General features: G+C 48.1%; 2 protein-coding genes across 2 annotated transcripts; both read right to left on the bottom strand.

Moving 5' to 3' along the window:
* Positions 1-5,194: 5,194 nt before the first annotated feature.
* On the bottom strand, positions 5,195-9,398 carry LOC144306993 (T-cell surface glycoprotein CD1b-like). Its single transcript, XM_077886534.1, has 6 exons — positions 9,102-9,398; positions 8,661-8,936; positions 7,796-8,074; positions 7,296-7,574; positions 6,857-6,950; positions 5,195-5,657 (listed from the first exon to the last, which is right to left on the bottom strand). The coding sequence occupies exons 1-6, from the start codon at positions 9,163-9,165 to the stop codon at positions 5,636-5,638; spliced, it is 1,014 nt and encodes a 337-aa protein (XP_077742660.1). The 5' UTR covers positions 9,166-9,398; the 3' UTR covers positions 5,195-5,635.
* A 6,796-nt stretch (positions 9,399-16,194) lies between these two features.
* Positions 16,195-20,541, bottom strand: LOC144307438 (T-cell surface glycoprotein CD1c-like). Its single transcript, XM_077887271.1, has 6 exons — positions 20,403-20,541; positions 19,880-20,146; positions 18,637-18,915; positions 18,145-18,423; positions 17,727-17,817; positions 16,195-17,601 (listed from the first exon to the last, which is right to left on the bottom strand). Exons 1-6 carry the CDS (start codon positions 20,461-20,463, stop codon positions 17,580-17,582), a joined length of 999 nt encoding a protein of 332 aa, XP_077743397.1. The 5' UTR covers positions 20,464-20,541; the 3' UTR covers positions 16,195-17,579.
* Between the last annotated feature and the right edge of the window lie 1,317 nt (positions 20,542-21,858).

Here is a 21,858-nt window from a genome sequence, read left to right as displayed (position 1 = left end):
AGGAAAGGAGGGGAACTGAGTGGGAAAAATCAGAGAGGGAGACAAACTATGAGAGACTTCTAACTCTAGGAAACAAACAAAGGGTTGCAGAAGGGGAGGTGGGCAGGTGGATGGGGTGACTGGGTGACGGGCACTCAGGAGGGCACTTGCTGGTATGAGCACTGGGTGTTATGTTATATGTTGGCAAATCGAACTTCAATTAAAAATATAAAAAATAAAAATTTTAAAATTAAAAATTTTTTTTAAAAAAGGAGCAAATGGATCAAACCCAAGGAGGAGGTCATAGGAACTTCCCATCTATATAGTTGGCTAATTAGAAGCACAGGTGATCACCTAAATTTGCAATTGGTACCTCAAGTGTGATGTGCAGTCTCGGAAGGACTGAAAGTCTGACAGGTGGGATCTGATGCTATGTCCAGGTAGACAAAATTGTGTTGAATTGTAGAATTCCCCACGGGTGTCAGAGACTTTCTTATTCGGTTTGTGTGTGGGAAACCCCCTCCCCCTACACATTGGAATTTGGTGATCAAAATACTTATTAACAACAAATTAAATGCAAAGAAAATACCTCATTTTATGGCACTTCATGTTATTGCACTTTGCAGATACTGTATATTTTACAAATTGAAGGGGTTTTGGCATTTCCACATTGAACAAGTCTGTTGGTGTCATTTTTTCAGCAGCATTTACTCACATGGTGTCTCTATGTCACATTTTGGTAATTCATGCAAAATTTCAAACGTTTTAGTTATTATATTCAAATTGTTGCACTTGCATGATGAAACTCTAATAGATGTGGAGTTGCTTCTTATGAATGGGCAAAGAAAATGCTTTTTTGAGATGTTCTTCACCCCTAGTGAGGATTCTGTGAAGATTGTTGAAATGACAACAAAAGATTTAGAATATTTCATAAACTTGGTTGATAAAACAGTGGCAGGATTTGAAAGGATTGACTCCAATTTTGAAAGAAGTGCTACTTCAGGTAAAATATTATCAAACAGTAGAACATACTACCAAGAAACCATTCATGGGGGGATCTCTGGGTGGCTCAGCGGTTTGGCACCTGCCTTCAGCCCAGGGCGTGATCCTGGAGTCCTGGGATCGAGTCCCACATCGGGCTCCTTGCATGGAGCCTGCTTCTCCTTCTGCCCCGCCCCTCCCCGTGTGTGTGTGTGTGTGTGTGTGTGTGTGTCTCATGAATAAATGAGTAAAATTTTTTTTAAAAAAAAGAAAAGAACCCATTCGTGGAAGGAAGAGTCAATTGGAGCAGCAAACCTCATTGTGGTCTTATTTTAAGAAATTGCCGCAGGCACCTCAGCCTTCCGGAACCACCATCCTCATCAGTCATCAGCCTCCAACATGAAGGCAGACCTTCCACCAGCAAAAAGATTACTACTTGCTAAAAGTTAAGATGATGCTTAGCATTTTTTAGCCATAAAATATTTTCAATTAAGCTATGTACATTTTTTAGACATAATGCTACTGCAATTAATAGACTACAGCATACTGTAAATGTAACTTTTATATGCATTGGGAAACCAAAACATTAATTTGACTCGCTTTATTATATTTGCTTTATTGCGGTGGTCTGAAAGTAAGCCCACAATATCTCTGGCATATGACAGTGGAAGGCAGGAAATGATAAAATTATATGCTCATAGAACCAGCAAAGCCAAAAGTTAGTTTTTGAAAAGTTTATACAATTGATGAACCCTGTAAATATAAGAAACAGAAAGAACAAACAAAAGAGGGAACAAATTTACAAGATATTGTAGAAAGATGATAACAATGATATGAATATTATGAACAAGGTGGTAAGAAACTGGATTGGATAAATCCTGGAAAAACACAACTCATCAAAGCCGACACAAAAAGAAAGAGACAATTTGAATAAACCTACATGTACTTTTAAAAATTAGCAGTGAAACTTAAAATCTCTCCCATACCAAAAAACAAACAAAAAACCCCCAAAATATTAGACTTCAATGATAAATTTTACCAAATACTTAAGGAAAAAGAAAATAACACAAAACTCCCTGAGAATAGGTACAGAGAAAAGATTTCTCAACTCATTTTATGAGGCAAAAAATCCTGACAAGGAAATTATAAAAATTAAATGAACAAAATATTATAAGCAAAATACTTGCAAACTGAATCCACATACATACATTATGACAAGATGATTTATAGGAACATAATTTTACTTTACCATTTGAGAATCAATAAGTGTGATTCATAACATTCAGGCGAAAAAGGATATAAAACATCTTGTCATGTCAAGAAATGCAGAATAAGCACCTAATAAACTTCAACAACTATCCATAATAATAATGACTAGAAAAAGTTTTTATTAAATTTGAAAAAATGTCCTTAATCTGATTTTTAAAAAAAAAAGTAAATTGGAGCACACAGCAATTATCATAACTAATGTTAACTCCTGGATAATTCTTATCTAATAAAAGTAAAAAGATGAAGGGACACCTGGGTGGCACAGCTGGTTAACTTTTGACTGTTGGTTTAGGCTCAGGTCATGATCTCAGGGTCGTGGGATTGAGCCTCACTCATGACTCCGTGCTCAGTGAGGATTCTCTCTCCCTTTGCCTCTTCTCCTCCTCCCTAACCTCTCTCTCTCTTGCTCTCTCTCAAATAAATAAATATTTTTTTAAAAGACGAGAATGTCAGCTCTCAATAATTCTATGCATCATTTTTCCTGGAGGTCACAATCAGTGTAATTGGGAGAGGAAATACAACAAAAGATGGAAGGATTAAAAAACAATTAAAATTTTCAAAAAAAAAAACAATTAAAATGTTCATATTTAGAGATGTCAGAAGATTATGTATAGAAAATCCAAAAGGATCTACAGATAAAATATTAAACTGAATAAGTTAACTAAACTTGGCTACTGGAAGCAAGGTGAAACTACTTTAAACATATTTTTCAAAAAAAAATAAATAAATAAATAAAATAAACATATTTTTCTATGTTAGCAGAACTCACACACACACACGTACACACATTCTCACACAAAAGGAGTTGGAAAGTCCTTGTGTTTGACACTAAGGATCTAATTCTGAAGGCCATTCACCCAGAAGTCATAGTTAAATCATAGAAGCATTAATTAAGGTTTTCCAGATAAGGACAATCAGAGGAAAGTCATAAACCCAAGAAACCACATCGGAGGGATGACTTGGGGAAAGGAGGAGACAAGGAGGGTAAATAAAAAGTATAAGAAGAAAATAAAGGAGCCGATGCAAGAAATCAGAGATCATGGGGTATTAGAATTTTCAAGCAACTAAAGTTCTAGCCCAGCCAGTTCAAAGGGAGAAATGAAATATATTAGATCCTTAAATAACTGTTTTTATTTGTTCTACTTTATTTGTGAACTTCATTCCTGGGTCAGCTTTACTTCTGGAACAAAACTCCACAGCGATTTCGAGCTTTGAAGACATTGTACCACCCCGACCAAGAGAGAGCCCCTTCTTCCTCAACCACCAAATAGAAAGTCAAGCTTCAGGTGGTTTGGACCAAATTAGGTCACGTGTGCACCATGAACCGATTATTCTAACTAAGCAGGGGGATGGAATTCTGTTCATTATCGTACACCTTGATTCTCATCTGGAGTCAGTTTTGCCCCATAGGAGACATTTGGCAAGGTCTGAAGATGCATTTGGTTGTTAAAACTGGGGAGGTGTCACTGGTATCTAATGGGTAGAGGACGGAGATGCTGAACATCTTAATGTACAGGACAATTCTCCATAACAGAGAAAGATCTGGCCCAAAAGGTCAATAGAGTGAATGTTGAGAACTATTTAGAGATGGTTTCCTCAAACTTAATTGTACATCAGAATAATCAGAAAGGCTTGTTAAAAATACAGATTTCTGGTTCTCATTCCTGGATTTCCTGACTCCATAGGTCTAGGGTAGGCTGCTTTGCTCACAAGCTCAAAGGTACCATTCCAGCTGCTGATTCATAGTCCACACTCCAAAAAACACACTCATCAAAGCCCCGGGTGATAGCTGAGGCCGCCTCTGCTCTAAGGGAAGGTGGAGTTTAACGCATCCTGGAAAATTCACCAGCTCTGATAACAGAGAGGGGAGGAAGCTGTACATTTATTTCAGCCATCTCCTAACCTTCCTCAATCCTGAAATTCATATTCTCCTCAAATTTCCAGTTGGGAGAATTGTTTTCAGTACCTTTGGCTTCTCCAACGTCTCTGCTCATTCTAGTCTCCCTTCCCAAAGTCCTATAACAAATACCCTCAAATTCTCCCCTTCCTCCTCCTGCTATTTTAATCAAACTGAGTTTGGTTTTTTTCTTAAATGAGGTTTCTAAAAAAACTACGGAATAAGCAAAAGAATCAGCAAACGTAAATCAAAATACAACTGAATTGCTATAGCACAGATATTTTTTGAAAGCTCTCTTGAGTCTTTCGAGTGAATATTTAACAGCCCACCTGCATCATCATCATCCCTCCTCCATCCTGCCTCTCTTTCCCACTGGAAATGTGAGGAGCAGGATCCCATCCAGATGAAACTCTGCAGATGGGCTAAATCACAGCACGGACACAAGCGATTTCCCATAGAAGGCTTCAGGGCAGAAAAGAGTGGAGCATGGTATTTTTTTGCTAAGTGAGAAATATCTTAGAAAGAAGAAAATCCAGAATCTCAAGGAAGGGGTTGGGGATAGGGAAGGCTATAAGTTTGGAAAAGACCATTAATGAGGTAATTCTATCAACTCAGACTATTTCACTGAGCAAATGCTTGTGCACGGAAGAGCTCATGCATGCTAGAGATTGACCTGAAGCAGGCCTTGCTCTCAAGGAGTTTGCAAGGAAAACGAGCAGAAACCCGGAAATAGCTCAATGCCAGGGGTACAGAGTGAAGTGACACCAGACAAGGGAGAGTCACTTCCACTGTAGCACTAAGGAAGGCTTCCTGGAAGAAGAAGCGTCTCAGCTGCGCCTCGACGGTCAACCAGGTAGAGTCGGAGACATTATGGTAAACTTGCTCAGCATCTCTGCGAACGCAACCTTCCCAGCATAATGATACTTTGCCTACTTGACAAATGACATTTCAGCAGAAGCAGAAAAAAAAAAAAAAGGTCTAACATCAGAAGCCAAAAGGACGTCACCAGTAAGTGGTATATAATATTTCTTTTTTTTTAAGATTTTATTTATTTATTCATGACAGACACCGAGAGAGAGGCAGAGACACAGGCTGAGGGATAAGCAGTCTCCATGCAGGGAGCCTGATGTGGGACTCGATACTGGGTCTCCAGGATCACGCCCTGGGCCGAAGGGGGATGCTCAACAGCTGAGCCACCCAGGTGTCCCAGTATATCATATTTCATTTATTTTGAGACACATTCTCTCCCACACTCATGTGTAGGAAGTCAAGGAGAATCCTACTCTTGATACCACCTCATAATAAACTCATGGTTTTCTCTTATTTTCCTGTTAGAGCTAGTGATTAGCATTACATCCTATAGGAACTCTGATACTATTGAATAGGAGGATTATTCAGTGAAATAAGATGCTATCGACCCCTCCCCGGCTCCCAGGGCTGACAACTTGAATTTGTGGGCTTCCGAGTGCTTATCCCAAATGGAAGAAGAGTTCATGAGATGGCGAGGGTTCATGAGATACTCTGATAGGACCTGTGAAGAACACAAGCAAAAAATAACTGCAGAGTTGACGCTCGTGCTCCCATGCTCATAGCAATGATATACACAAATCGCCAAAATGTGGAATCAGCCCAGGTGTCCGTCGACGGGTGAATAGTAAACACCCTGTGTCCTGTTCGTGCAATGGAAATCATGACTCGGCCTTGAGAACACAGGAAATTGTGACACGTGGATGAACCATGAGGCCTTGTGCTGAGAGGAATAAGCCAATCACAAAAGGACAACGCATAAACGTATGACTTAAATGAGGTCCCCAGGGGTGTCAAATTCCTAGACAGAGTATAGAATAGTGGGGAGCAGGGGCTGGGGAGGGGTTGTTCAATGTGTACAGAGTTCTAGTTTTCCAAGATGAGATGAGCTCTAGAAATTGGTTGCACGAACATGTGAATGTCCATACTTCTAAGGGTAGGTTTTAGGTCTTATGACGAAGGTTTACCACCATGGAAACAATAGATTTACATAAAGAAGATGGGACTGGGGAGTAAGGGAAGAGGGTCTGGTGGAAAGACTGAGGTAATGCGATGCAAATCGATAAAATGGTAGAAGGAGTGGATGTGTAGACCAAAAAAAAAAAAAAAGATTAAAAATAAAAACTCTTTTTAAATATTTTTATATTTTTAATATTTTTATATTCCCCAAATGAATGAAAATGGGGATATTATATTGGGTAATATAAAAAATATTAAAGAGTTTTTATTTTTAATCTTTTTTTTTTTTTTTGGTCTACACATCCACTCCTTCTACCATTTTATCGATTTGCATCGCATTACCTCAGTCTTTCCACCAGACCCTCTTCCCTTACTCCCCAATCCCATCGTCTTTATGTAAATCTATTGTTTCCATGGTGGTAAACCTTCGTCATAAGACCTAAAACCTACCCTTATAAAATATAAAAAATAGTGAAAGGGAATAAAGGGGAAAGGAGAAAAAATGAGTGGGAAATATCAGAAAGGGAGACAGAACATGAGAGACTCCTAACTCTGGGAAATGAACTAGGGGTGGTGGAAGGGGAGGGGGGCGGGGAGGGGTGACTGGGTGATGGGTACTGAGGGGGGCACTTGATGGGATGAGCACTGGGTGTTATTCTGTATGTTGGTAAATTGAACATAAATAAATAAATAAATAAATACTCAAAAAAATAAAAATAAAATTAAAAATAAATAAAAACTCACCAGCGCCTCCAAAGCCAAAACGGAAGACCTATCAGAAAGATCAAGACGGGCAATATTACTGCCAAAGATATCAAGCCGATGGAGATGGAGTTTCCTGGAAATTAGGAAAGGACACAGGAAGTCACTTCAAAACCCGTTCTCTGATTCTTCTCGCCTTCCTTTGCCTGCTCCTGGGGTACACTCCCTCCATCCCTCCCTCTGCCTCCTTCTATCTCTCCATTCCCCTCTCCCTCCACCCCTTTCTTCGTCCCTGCCATCTCACCCTGTCCCCCTCTGTCCCTCCCTCCATCCTTCCCTCCTCTTCCCCTACCCCTTCCGTCGTTAAGCCCCACCCTCCTCTACTCTCCCTCTTATCTGTCCAGCCCTGCTCACGGCCAGCACCCCCTGGATGCTCGTGGACCCACTCCCTGTGCCCAGCGGGGCCCCAGCCCCTCCTCACCCCAGTGGAGGACCATGTCCTGGCCCCCTAGACTGCTGTGCTTCACCCGGCAGGACAGGCCGGCTGCCTCCTGAGCTGCCACGTCCAGGGTCGCTCGGAGATACCACGTGCCGTCAGCATGGGGCAGGACGTCGCCTCGCCGGGTGCCCTGCTGCTCCTGCTCGCCCCGCATCCACGTCACCCACACAGGCTTGGGGTAGAAGCCGGAGACGTGGCACACCAGCTGCAGCCGGCCAGGCCCGGGGCTGGGGCCAGCGGACAGCCAGGCCTCGGGTCGCACTGGGGCAGGAGGCAGCAGGGAGGTGTCAGACGGTGACTCTGCTCTAGAGCCCAGGGATTGGGAAGCTCACAAGTTGGGACAGGGACCCCTTCTCCTCCTTTGGAAGCCAAATCGATTAAGCCCCTCTCTTCCCAGGCACCTGCTACTCTTGAATTTAAAACAAGTGGTGGGAACTGGAATGGAAAAGCCTCTGGGGGTGGAGGCCGGGGACAGGACTAACCTGGCCTCCTCAGCTCTGCCTTCCCAGCGTCGAGGAGGCCCAGGAGAAACCGAGGGCAGGTTTCAAAGAGGAGCTTCTCCGCGATATCCCGGATGCCTTCATACTGAAGGATGAGCTCACAGATGCGCTGCGCCCTGCTGCCGCCCTCCGGGGCGGGCACACAGGAGTGATTCTTGAGGCTCAGGAAGTCCAGGCCCCCTAAGGCTCCCCGCAAGAAGCTCTCCGTGCCCCTGTCGGGGTGCAGCTGACAGCCTGCTACACCCTGGATCTCAAAGGGGTCTGGATGGAAGGAAAATAGAGAAAAAATTATGAAGAAGCAAATGAGAAAGAGATGGGGGAAGAACCTGGGATTTGGGATTCGGGAGATGCGAAAGGTCTAAGGTGTCAAATAAGGGGCCAAAACCTCATTACAGCAAGCAGGGATTTTTCAGAAGGCTGAGACCCGGGGAGGCATGCACGTCAGTAATGGTAGACACGCAGTTGTGCTAATGCATGTGGGAGGAAGGGAGGGGGGCAGAGTGCGAGGGCTGGGGTGAGCCGTCCAGGGGGCCCAGGAGGGGGACCGCGCAGGAGGTCCCAGGAGGGGCAGTGGAGGAGGAGGTCACCCGGGCTTCGGGGCAGGGGAGTGGGGCTCCTTGCTGGGGTTTGAGGGAGCAAGTCGTGTCCAAGCCAAGCAGGAGATGTTAGAGACGGCAGCAGGAAGAACCCGGAAGGCTGTGCGGGGTGTGGAGTCAGAGCGAGCACCTGCTTCCGAGATGGAGCGCGGGAGGGCAGGTGGGCGGGAGCTCCCAGGGAGCAGCCGCCTGGAGCAGGGGGAGAGAAGGCCCTGGGAGCCCCCTCCTTGACCCCAGAGGCCTGGACTCACATTGCATCTGGAACTCCGGGGCGTGGTCCTGCACTTCCAGGATGAACCCGGTCAGGTAGACCTGGATGATCTCCTCCAGCTCGACCATCTCCTCGTCACTGAAGTTGCCCTTGGACCAGGGCTTCAGGAAAACCGCCCTGCCAGCGTCGGCGTCCCAGCCGTGGATCTGCACGTCGCCCAGCCACCCCGAGCCCTGGTTCTGTGCCCAGCTGCTGTTGGCAAAGGACGAGATCTGGATGACACGGTACGAGGTGGGCCCCTGAAGGTCTGCAGGCGCTGGAAGGGCGACAGAGGGGCAGGGGAGGGACAGTCGGGGCCCATGACACACGGAGAATTGGAACCTCTGGGTCCCGCAGAGAGCCCGAGACAGGAGTCTCCAGGGCCTTGGCCCCTGCCCCCCTCCGAGAGCCACCGCCCGGGCAGGTGCAGCCGGGTGCCCACCTGCCTCGCCGCCTCCCCCCGGGTACAGAGCCGTGGGCCACAGCAGCAGCAGCAGGAGCCGCATCTCCCCGGACAGTGGGCTGCCCCCCTCGGCCACTGGGCCCACCACTTCTTCGCCCCCGGCACACAAGAGCTGCACCTCCCACAGCCCGAGCCTCCCACTCACTCTCAGTTCCCCCCAGCCTGACTCTAGCGTTGATTTTCTTATCTCCCCGGCCTCCAGCTGCTTCCTGTCTTCGGTTCCCTTCGTACTTAGCGCCTGGGAAGACGCCCAGTGTGGTTGGAAGGTCACTTCGCCTGCCGGGTCTGCACCCCTACAACCTCCAACAAGAGGGGGACGTCAGGCAACTGCTGGGCTAGCTCCACTCTACAGGGATGCTTCGGGTCCATCCACGCGGCTCAGCCTTCTCCCCACCTCGTTGCTCGGGCCCTGTGTCCTCACCTCCCCCAGCGTCCACACTGGCCCCTGTGGCTCATCTCACGCCTTTGACTCGTCCCTCTAACCCACATTCTCATTTCTGGGCAGGGTGGTTGGGTTGGGGGAGGTGGTGTATGCTGACCATCACTCACACCAAGGCCAGCGAACACCACCCCACCCGACTGCGGTGCTACAGATGCAGAGCCCAATGCAACAAATACCGCTGTGCGTGATGCAAGCGATCAATCTCATGCCATAGCCAGTTTTGAGGGTAAAAATGACATCTTCTACCAGCGAATGGTCTCCTTTCAGTCGCTCTCAAGCTTTGGAGCACAAGGTAACTAACCTTGAGGTCCGGAGAACTTGGGGAGTCAGTCAAGCATAGCTCTCTGTAGAAGGTTCACAAGCAATAGGGCCGCCTCCTCCTCCTCCTCCTCCTCCTCCTCCTCCTCCTCCTCCTCCTCCTCTGGCAACATCCCTAAGGTCAACATTTTGGCCTTTGTGACACCAAACAAAAGATTACTAGGTGAGCAGGGTGCTTGTCGCTTTTCACCAAATGCTCAGAGGTGCTAGTCCTAAGATGCCATCCCCCGTCTTCTCTGGGATGCCCCTGGCAGGCTGCAACAGTACACTGAGCATCTTCTGAGTGAAATATTTGGACTCTAATCAATATTAGCTGCAAGGATGATTCTTTGATTTTTCTCCAATCAGGAAAAAAAATGACAATTTTGCATAGATCTACATACCGTCTAGCAGAAAGGTGGTGGTAAATCATTCCAAGCATAAGGAGCCTTCAGTAACCGATCCATTTATGTAGATTAAAAAAAAAAAAACGCAAAATGAGGATTGTAACGATCTCTATGCCTGGAAATAAACAGCTCCCGGTGTTAAGAGCAGCCTTTATCCAACACCGATTGCAAAGTCCAAATTGCAAAGTATGTAAGTCAGAACAATATTCCTGGAATCCAATACCTCCTACAAGCTAATTCACTTTTTAGGTCACAGCCAGAGGACAGCAGAGGCTTAACGTTACTTGACATTGTCATTTTTTTTTTCTTTGTAAGCCTTGAGTTTGAGACAGAGCGCCCAAGACTCGGTTGGGTGTGCTGGCAATTCGCTGGCATGCACCAGTGTTAAGAATTTAGGGGTGTGTGAGCATAATGAGCAGATTAATTCTCCTACGTGACTAGTATTCCACTGAGGGCGAGGTGGCGGCAGGAGAGGCAGTGCCGGCGGCCGTGGCGGGGAAGCCAGCGTCAGCGTGAGCGCCCACGGCTCCTGGAGCTCACTCAAAGCCCACGTGAGAACTACAGGCTCCGTTGCAGGGTCAGCACCTGACAGGTGTTCTTGTGCCCCCCTCCCCCGCGCCCCCGACACTGTCGCTGTCACCACCACCACCCCTGCTCCGTGCAAACCAGACCTAAGGCGTGGATGCAAGAGGCACACCCGGAGCTTGGTTACACAGCTACTCCACGCGCAGGCTGTCGGCCTCCTCTCCCGAATGGCCCAAGCCTCCAAAACCAAACGCCGGGGGGAGGGGGGGGACACACCAATCTTTCGACGGCCAGTTAACGCCGATCAAGGAGCTCAGAAGACAAGGTCCCCCCTTTACGGGTGAAAAGAAGAGAGAACAGGATTAACAGGTGAAAACTCCCCTCTGATTCCTTCCTCCAAGATCCCAGAATTAGAAATACAACAAATATCCTCAAATTCTACCCCAAGAGCAAAGAAGAGAAGCGTCTTGGAGCCAATCATGAGATTTCTGCAGACGTGGGGCCAGCAGGGGCCCCTCCAGCAAAGCACAGGTGGCCTATGAGTTGGCACCCAGCTGGCATCTGGGCTGGGAGCAGCCCCGGGCTCTCAGCAGCCACAGGAGATGGAGCCAGGCAGCCCACTGAATTGCTCGAATTTCGTGATTTCTTTCTTTTTTTTCTTTTTAAAGATTTTATTTATTTATTCATGAGAAACACAGAGAGAGAGAGAGAGAGAGAGAGAGAGGCAGAGACACAGGCAGAGGGAGAAGTAGGCTCCATGCAGGGAGCCCAACGCGGGACTCGATCCCGGGTCCCTAGGATCACGCCCTGGGCTGAAGGCAGCGCCAAACCGCTGAGCCACCCAGGCTGCCCTGAATTTCATGATTTCAACCGAAGAATGAACGTCAACAACAGACCCAAAAATGGCAAGTGTGCCTTGACCTACTTGTTCGTTTATGAGCTCATTCACTTATCCCCCAGGTACCGATTGAGCACCTCCTGTTTGCACGTGTGGCGGCTCAGCGCTGTCTCGTCACTGTCGGAATTCCGACCCCCTGTCCCAGCGTATCCCAAACCTGGAAGTCAGTTCACAGACTCGCTGTTAAGCTCAGGAACCTTGATGGGCTTGTAGCCCGGGACCCACAGACTCGTAAGAGTCAGAAAGAACCTTAAATTTGAGCTCTGAGGGGTATTTCCAGGGACAATGAACCCTGGCCTCCCCCGGACTAGGTCACAGAGGTTTAAACGTTTGAGACAGACTGGAAAACCCACTGCATCTTTGCCTTCTTGGCTTTCAAACCAAACTGCATGTTTGTGGGTTTCGTATTTTTGTTTTGCTTTGTTTTGCTTCCTAACATGACTCTGTTCCTGTAGGTTCACTTTGGTTTCTGCCGTTGTCTGTCTTTTAAGAGAGCACATGGTGGGGTCCCTACAACCCTTTTATCGGAAGAGCAGACGGAGGTCCAGGTCTGTCTGGATTTCAAATTCAAATGTCAAATTCTAACTTACTATTTTCTTACATTTGCTGTTGAAGAGGAGACTTCTGTTACCACATTTGTCATTACTTTGTAGGCGATTTTTCTTTCCAGAGATTTTTCCGTCTTTCCTTTCGTTCTTTTCCAAAGTGGGACATCCTATACTTAGACTCTGGAGTTTCGCATTATAGTGCGAATATCTAATTGCTTATCTGTTTTGTTGTTGGGGCGAAACACAATATAGAATTAACTGTTTTATTTTTTATTTGTTATTTTGTTTTTGAAGAACATCTTTATTCAAAAGAATAACTGTGTTAAAGTGTTCCCGTTCGGTGGCGTTTAGTACATTACACTGTGGCACCACCACTAGCTCCAACAACTTCCAAAACATGCATATCACCCCAAAAGAATATCCCATACCCGTTGCCCAGTCCCCCCGCCTCATCCCGCCCCCGTGCCGATTCTCTGTTAACTTATAATCTTCCTAATATTTCAAAGGACTTACCTATTCTGAGCATTTCATATAAATGGAATTACACGGCATGAGCATGTTTGTGTCTAGTTTCTTTTACCAAACGTCGTATTTCTGAGGTTCACCCACATTGTATTATTTTTTCTTTCCTTTCTGTGGCTGAATAATGTTCCGTTGTTTGAGTCTACCACATTTTGGGTCACCATTTTTTCACTGGTGGATATTGGGGTTGTTTCTTCCTCTTCAACGCTGCTGTGAACATCTGCATACAAATGTTTGTCTGGATATCTATTTTTTTTTAATTTTATTCATTTATGAGAGACACAGAGAGAGAGGCAGAGACACAGGCAGAGAGAGAAGCAGGCTCCATGGAGGGAGCCCGATGCGGGACTCTATCCCAGGACCCCGGGATCATGACCTGAGCCAAAGGCAGACACTCAGCCACTGCGCCACCCAGGTGTCCCTGAACATCTATTTTCAGGATATATCTAGGGGTGAAAAGTCTGGGCCAAATGGTTAATTCTATGGTTAACCTTTTGAGGAACTGCCAAACCATTTTCATGGCAGATGTCCCACTTTACGTGTCCCCTGGTGACATAAGAGAGATGGAGTTTTAGATAGTTATTATGTTCGACGTAAACACAAATACATTTTTAAGATAGGTGTTTCTTTACTGACTTAAAAACAAAATGAATGTGTCTTTTAAAAAAACATAATGAGAATAGTGGCTTTGTAGGTTTTTAAAATACCTTTTGTCATTCTCTTTAACTTCTGACTTAATAGAAGGCAGCTAAATTTTCATATCTCCTTCCAAATAAAATCTGATGCGACATTACATGCCCATAGTCTCTGGAAAGCGATGTACACTAAAATATCATCATAGTGTTGTTATAAGAATAGTCCTGAGCTCACAGAGCCTCCGGAAGGGGGCCAGGGGCTCCCGGGTACACCTGAACACACCGTGACAATAACTGGCCTAAATGTGGTGTTTCTTCTGGGGAAATGCAAAGGTGTTGTACCTTCTTTATTAGTTAAAATATTTCTACAAAGATATATTCTCCTAAATAACTATCTCATTACGCTGAGATAACCAAAGACAGAATAAGTATGAGATTTTTCCCATTTATGTACCAGTCTTCAAGAGAATGAATTGTTTGTGTAGCTTCCCAGGTAACCAATGAGTCATTTTTTTTCTGCAATAGATGCACGAATGTCAACGTGTTTGCAATGGCAAATCGAACTCCAATTACAAAAATACAAAAAAGAAAAGAAAAGAAAAGAAAATGATGGACTCTGTCCTAGCCATTGTTTTCTCTGAGTCCCATTTGTGACTTGGGATCCTTTCCATGTCAGCCTGCTTCTGAATTCCCAACACCCCCTCCTCCCTGAGCTCTCCATCCCTTCCTGGTGCAGCAGAGCAGCTCCAGACTCGGGTACAAACTCTGCCATTTCCCCCCGGCTCTCAGGTCCCTTATAACGGGAAAATATGATATGGAAGCCATACGCCGAGACCCGGCTCAGTCTTGGATTCTGGGCTTTGTAAGTGGCTGACCTTTTTTTTTTTTTTTTTTTTTTTAAAGAATAAACATGTTGGAGAAGTCCAGATAGACGGAGTGGTAGCCAACGCTGACAAGGCTGCAGAAAGGAGCTGGTGGCCGTGGGGTTGGGCGAGTGGCTCCACAGCAAGTCCGAGCACACGGAGCAGCATCTGGGAGCACAGTTGCCCATCAGTGTCATGCAGAGGCCGGAACATCGATGTCACCAGCAAGACCATTGTGAAGAGCGACCATTACCCCAGGGATCTGGCAGGTGTAAGGGCTGGACCTCATGGTGTTGGCCATTGTGTGTCCAGCGCAGCCCAGAGTGGCTCTCAGTTCACGTGGGCAGACTGGGTGCCGGCCTGGGTCGAAACACTGCTGTGGGATTCTTGACAACACAGTGTGACCCCCAGAAACCATGATGCCACCGTCACACCCTGTCAGGAGCCCAGGGCTTTCTCGGGAGTCCCAAGAGCTGCTGAGCATCTGCACAAGGAATGACCTCCAGAAGCTCTCGCCCTTGACCCAGGTCTGATGTCCCCGCCCCGGCCCTCCAGTCCGCGTGAGCGCGAAGATGCACCCAGGAACAGAGTGGGCCAGTAGGCACCCACAAGGAGCTCTCGCATCTTTGACACCTCCTACCCTTTCTTTTGGTTTGCTTTTGCTTAATATTCTAGAATCTCTCATTCCTTCCAGGCTCTTCAGATTTTAACAACAGAATGTCTGGAGGAGCTGTTTCCATACTGCATACTGTTGTGCTTTGCTTTCAATGACTAGGAACTGAGACTCTTGTTGGTTTTATTTATAATGTTACAACATGTCTACGTGGAGCAGGACACCCCAATGGCTGGGTGAGGGGCTCAGCACATTCTTCCCCCAAATACCAGGGATAATACTGGACATAATTTTCTAAATAAACCATTTCAGAATTCTGGAAAAAGACCAAAGGCGTGCAACAGATGGAGAAGCACTTTGTTCAAACATTGCCTTAGCGTCAGCAAGAGCAATGGGGTGACTGAACACATGGCTGCTTCCTTCCATCCCTGGTGTGATTGTGGAGACTGAGGACCTGTAGTGTTGAGGCCACCAGAAGCATAGACCCAATGTGGAACTCCACAGAGAAGCCCTATGCCCAGGGAGCTTGTAGGAAACAATAGCAAAGGGTAGCAAGAGTCAAAGGTCTACATGTCTGCTGCCTACAGCTGCAATTCCACTCGAAGCAAAGAAGAGAGCAGCTGAAATTTCATAGACAGTGGGGAAGTGAGTCATCCACGGTGGACCTTGATGAGCTCTCGAGTACTCCTAGAGACGCAGAAGGTTGCACACAAACTAAGGAGAGAGCAAAGCAGGCCACGGTTACCTGCTTCTCCCTGGCCAGACGTGAAGCTTTGCGTAAAGTAGAAGCCAGGGCAGGTCTGTAAGCTGCTTGAATGGTGAACGTGCGCTCCAATCCACACGCGTCCCCCCAACAAAGGGTGTAAACCTTACCTCCTTACCTGTTTGACATGTTGCTAAAACACACAGTTCAACCAAGTGAATCTGAAGATGTCTTGGCTTTATTAAATCATTCATGAATGGGGCGGCATCCCATCTAGGAAGTAGAGATAGGAGTGACTCAGAGGAAGGTGGGACAGAGGGAGGAAAATAGGAAGGGAGGAGAGAAAAGAGATCTTACAGTGACCACTTTGCAGTGTAGACAAAGACCCAAGTATTATTTTGTACACCTGGAACTAATATAATGTTATATACCAATTGTCACCTCGATTAAATAAAAAAGAGAGAGAGAGAGAGCAGGGCAAACGTCAGGGCACCCAGAATCCACAGAATTAGTCCAGGCAGGTAATGGAACAAACAAAGCAACTTTATTCAAAGAACCTCAACCTAGAAACAGAACAAATAACCATCAAAGAAGAGGTGAATGAAAAAAAAGTGCTTTATTCATACATGCAATCAATTGGGCAATAACAAGGAATGTTGAGTGACCTACAACCATATGCTAGGCTGGGGGGAAAACACCTAGATACAAAGAGTACATACAGGTGATTTCATTTTAATAAAAATATAGAAAAGAAAAAAAAGAAAAAATACAGAAAAGACAAGTGTAAGCTTAACTATAACAGTAAGCATGCCAGTAGTTGCAGGGGTGCCCCGTTGACAGTTTAGCTGCAAATGGGTGCAGAGGTATCAGGGTGATGGGTTGTGCTGCATCTTGATTGTGGTCTTGCTTGCATGGTTGTACACATCTTTCAAAAAGAGCGGAACTATGCACTTAAAACTGACGCATTTTACTGTACTTAAATGTAGAATTTACGTACAGTAAAATGCATCAACTTATCTATGGAACTGATTCAGAATTCCTAAAAAGAAACAAAACGATGTACCCAGGATGAAGGACGTAGACGGAAGAAGTAGGCATTGTACCTCCAGGCTGGGGGGTACGGTCCCCACCGATTTACGGGTGCGTGTGCCTATCTCAGATTCAGTGTTTGACAAGTATTGAGCTCGTGAATGAAACTTAAAGGAAACAAAATCCAGATGAGGGTGTCTGAGATAGATAGGGGCTTGTCTTCCACATGCATCCCTTGCCTTGATCCCATCCTAATGCTGGGGACCAGTTCTCTTTTTCCTTTTTGTTAACCATCGAGAAACACGCCTGCTCCCCTGCCCTGCAGATGTGGCCTGTTCAGTCTCTCTTCTTGTGTAGAGTAAGTTGGAGAGAGTTGCCCCATTGTATTTACAAAGTAAGCAGGGCAAGGAGCAAAGCTGCACTTACGTGTTAGGGAGAAAATGAGGGAGCTAAAGAAATGTGGGCTTTCTGGGCCGGGGACACTCTGGAACGTGAAGGGAAACGTCAGTCCTCCCAATACTGCAACCACGTCAGGAAATCGAACTTGGATATGGGTTATTTGGGTTTGACTCTCACTGAGCATATGTTGCACGCAGGAAACGCACCTTCGTCTCGGTCATCGTCCCAAAGGAGCTTGCACGTTGGAAGGGGAAGAAAGACCTGAGTAACGGCGTGCGGGGTAGAAGCGAGGTGCCCGTGTAGCAGAGCTGAAGAAGGGCTTCCCAGGTACGGACAAGGGAGCACCCTGGAGGCTGTGAAGCCGAATGGGCTTCAAAAGCGCAGGACTATGGACCAAACGGAGATTACAAGCAAGGCGTCCCATGCGGAGTCACAGAACTGAGCTAGTTTGTGTGAACAAGGGGTCATAACGCAGAAACAGGAAAAAAAAAAAATTACACGGAGGGTGGAAAGAAGGGTATCATCAGTCTGTTGTCCGAGGCTCCCGAGCCGCTGGGGGAGGCATGGTGACGAAGCTCACGGGATGTCCTGATAGGAGCTGGGAAAGAGAGACGGGAGACACTGGGTGCGCTGGAGGTGGCGCGGTCAGGACACGGACGCTAAGACAGGTGGAAATGGAACGCGAAATAAGGTAGCGGGAAGAGAGGAGAAAACGGAACTCACCAGCGCTTCCGAAACCACAAGGCAAGGACTATGAGAAGCACTAGGGGCACCGTCACGGCCAGCAGGATCAAGTACACGGGGACGTGATGTCCTGTGGGCATTGGAGAGACACACGGGTGTCGTGGGTGACCCACCGCCAGTTCTACTCCATCCACACTGACACATACGTTGGCTACACGCACCGTCTCCAACCAGCCCGGTCGCTGTCCTCACACCTGCTCAGGGAAAGGCACCCATCCCTCCCCAAGTCCCTTACATCTGAGGCTCCCTGCGCTCCATCCTCACATCCTTGAAATCACTTGTATTTCTTCCTTCCTGCTGTTACAGGCCCTACTTCTGGCCTCCAGAAACCGTCCTCTGCCCCAGCCTCTAGGCTCAGGAACCCCCGTCGCACACCTCCAGACCCCGTCTTCCTCACCCCAGTAGAGAACGATGTCCTGGCCCCCTAGACTGCTGTGCTTCACCCTGCAGGACAGGCCGGCCGCCTCCCGGGCAGCCACGTCCAGGGTCACTCGGAGATACCACGTGCCGTCAGCATGGGGCAGGATGTCGCCTCGCTGGGTGCCCTGCTGCTCCTGCTCGCCCCGCATCCATGTCACCTGCACAGGCTTGGGGTGGAAGCCGGAGACGTGGCACACCAGCCGCAGCCGGCCAAGCCCGGGAGCGGGGCCCGTGGACAGCCAGGCCTCGGGTCGCACTGTGGGGAGCATGAAGCACATTCAGAGGGGGGCTCTAAGACACAGCTTAGGGCTTATTAACCACATCGGCACGTGCGTATTATCTTGCTTTAGGAACATGAGCCCAGCAAACCTTGTCCCTCTTGAACTCTTCCTTATTCCAACTTGGATAGGGACGGTGGGAAGGGGCAAGAACTGTGTAGAAAAATCTCAGAGGAAGGGGCTGTACGAACCTTGCCTCTTATAATCCACCTTTGCTGCATCGAAGAGACCCAAGACAAATCGGGGACAGGTGTTCGTGATGAGCCTGTACACTATTTCCTTGATGCCTTCGTACTGGTTTATGAGATAACAGACGCTCTGGGCTTTGCTATCAGCTCCTGGAGATGGCACCAGGGACATGTTTTGGAAAGTCACAAAATCTGATCCTTCATAAGCTGACCGCAAGAAGCCTTTTGAAAAGCCACTGGAATGTAGCTCACAGCCAACGACCACCTGTATTTCAAAAGGATCTGGGAAGAAGGAGAAACAGATTTGTGGGGGAAATTGAGAGAAATGATATAGGAGTTTTATATAAAGCATCCTGATCTTGGAATGTGGGCTGAGTCAATTTAAAAAAAACCAATACTAAATAAATAAATAAATAATAAATAAATAAATAAATAAATTAATTAATTAATTAATTAAATAAATAAATAAATTCAAATAAAAAAAACTAATACAACTTGGGAAGCTTGGATGGCTCAGCGGTTGGGTGTCTGGAGCTGCAAGGTCCCGTGACGTGGGCCTTGAGGGTTGTCCCCCGCAGGGACCCTGCTTCTCCCTCTGCCTGTGTCTCTGCCTCTCTTTGCAGATGGAAAGAGGTGAAAATAAAGAAGGAAGCTATGTTGAAACAAATACAAGTCAAAAGGAACAAAATTTACAAAGAACCACACAGGAAGGTGGCCGTCGAGACCGTTGTCCTTTCAGTGTCCAGGTTGCTGGGCCTGTGACGGCTTTCAAGCATTGGTTTAAATACCCCTGCCCGTCTCTGTATGTCACCCACCAACACACTTGGTGCCAAGCGTGTGTTGAGGGACTTTCTCAAGTGCATGAATATATGAATTATAGGGTTGTCAAGTTGTGGACATAGACTTGGGGAGACACCCAATGGGGGAAGAGATTATACTTTAAGGGAGTCAGGCGCAGAGGGGGACGGTTGTGTGTATCCATGTTTTAGGCCTTAGAAGGGAAACCACTGGGGAAAGATGAAAATGCACAAGAAAAAAGGAATCTGAGAAAGTGAGAGTCTACGACATCTTGAGGAGTCGATATCTGGAATGACCCCCAAGAAGTTTATGCACAAAGATTTTTACAGTGCGGCAGGAATAATGGGCAGTGGTCCAGAAGGGGGTGAGGATGCTCCCCAGAAATCGGAGAACCTCCTGAGGGGGGTTCCCTTAGGAACTTTCCTAATTCCCTTAGGATTGAACTTACACGTGAAGTGCAGTTGACTGACGTATTCTTGGGCCTCCCGGGTTAATCCAATGAGGTAGACGCGGAACAGCATCTCCAGATCTAGGAGTTCCTCGTCGCTGAAGTTGCCCTTAGACCAGGTGTGCAGGAAAATGATGGTGCCAGAGTCGGTGTCCCAGCCGTGAGTCTGCATGTCACCCAGCCACCCTGAGCCCCGATGCTGCACCCAGGACTGATTGACAAAGGATGAGATCTGGATGATAGTGAACACGAGGTGTTCCTGGATGGCTGTGGGTAGTAGAGGGGTAGCGGGTCAGGTAGAGAGAGAGACAGGGAGAGACAGAGAGACAGAGACGCGGGGGGGGGGGGGAGATGAGCTGTGACTGGGTTGGTGACGGTCCCCAACTCACCACCATCCCATCAAGGAGTAAACAGGACCCCTCCGGGTGTGAGCACTCTGGTGACCTGAGAGTCGCCGTCTGTCTTGGGAGCAGCCGGGATGTCCCACCAGGCCCCAGGGACTGGGCGGCCGGCGAGCTCTTACCTTGCGCATTGTCACCCTGCAGGAGAAGAGCGGCCAGCAGGACTCGCTCCAGAGGCAGCATGTCACCTGCAGATGCTTCCCCGCTCCCTGCCTTCTCAGCAGAGCTGCCCCAGCACTTCCGTCCTGACTTCCTTCTCGCACCAGGACGCCGTGCTCCTCCCCGCAAGCACCCATTGAAACAGAAGACGGTCTGTGGCTCCCTCAACCTCCCACTCATGCTCTCGTTTCCCCTCCAGCTCAGACCAGCAGTGGCTCCTGCCTGGTGGCCCGCTGCTCCCATATCACCAGCCTCTCCACTGCCGGCTTCCCTCCGCGAGCCCTGGAAGGTCCCTGCACCTGTCGGGGCCTCGTGTCGCATGGCGACAACCACAAGACACACACTGCAGTGCGTCGCCCAGCCTCGCTCGTCCTGAGAGATCAGGGTTCCGGGTTCTCCATGCGGCTCTGCCTCAGTGTCCCCACCCCGCCTCCTGTCTGGACACTGGGTCCGCCTCTTCCCCGCTTTCCCATCTCACCCCGTAGCCGTCCACCTGTCTTGCTGGTCCCCTTTGTAGCAGGAGGATTTGCCTCCTCCAGTCCTCAGCCTCTCCCTGGGCATCTGGTAAACCGTGGGGGGCCCTCCGCTGCCCTGGGCGGTGGAAGGGCGGCCCCCTCACGGGGCACAGCGCAGTGCAAAAGTCCCCTGCCCTCCTGGTGACTCTAATTCATATATTCATGCACTTGAGAAAGTCCCTCAACACATGCTTGGCACCAAGTGTGTTGGTGGGTAACATACAGAGACGGGCAGGGGTATTTAAACCAGCAGTTGAAAGCCGTCGAGACCGTTGTCCTTTCAGCGTCCAGCGTCCCGGACCCAAAGCCGAGCCTTTCCGGGGAGGCGTGGTGACCTCCCCGCCCCGGGAGCGTCTGCAATCGGAACACTTGGGAGAGGCTCACTTCTCAGCCCCAGGCTGCGGTGGGTGCTGTGCCAGGGAGGGCCGGGGGGTCACGGGTGCAGCCTTCTGAGGGGACACGTGCAAGGGGGGACCTGGCACGTCCTCGCCAATGGCAGGTGTGGCGATCAGAGCAAAATACATTGTCAGGAAGAAAAGAGCGGGGTCTGTTCATGCTCGAGGATACGCAGGGGCCCGTCGAGCGGCGGCTGGAGGTGAATGGTTGTAAGCAGCTCATGCCAGGGCCGTGGGTTTATGACAGCGCCCTTTAATAACTTCCCGAGTTTGCTGAGGGCAAGGGGACGGACACGTCATGAAATCCCACGTGCGGCCATCCCTCTTTCATGTTTGTCACACGGTGACCAAGTCATGGTCGGCGGGCTCTTTCTACGACGGCCACGGGTAGAAACAGACTCCTCCGGAAGCCAGCGGCCCTGCCCGGATCGTGCTCACGCCCCAGGTCCCCTCGCTGCCTGAATCTTCTTGCCAGTGGCAAGCTCTGGTCCCAGACCCCAGCCCACACG

This window comes from Canis aureus, chromosome 38 (assembly GCF_053574225.1).
Source record: "Canis aureus isolate CA01 chromosome 38, VMU_Caureus_v.1.0, whole genome shotgun sequence".
NCBI classification, from domain to species: Eukaryota; Metazoa; Chordata; class Mammalia; order Carnivora; family Canidae; genus Canis; species Canis aureus.
Note: the sequence above shows the minus strand (reverse complement) of the source record. Positions and strands in the feature narration are given on the sequence as shown.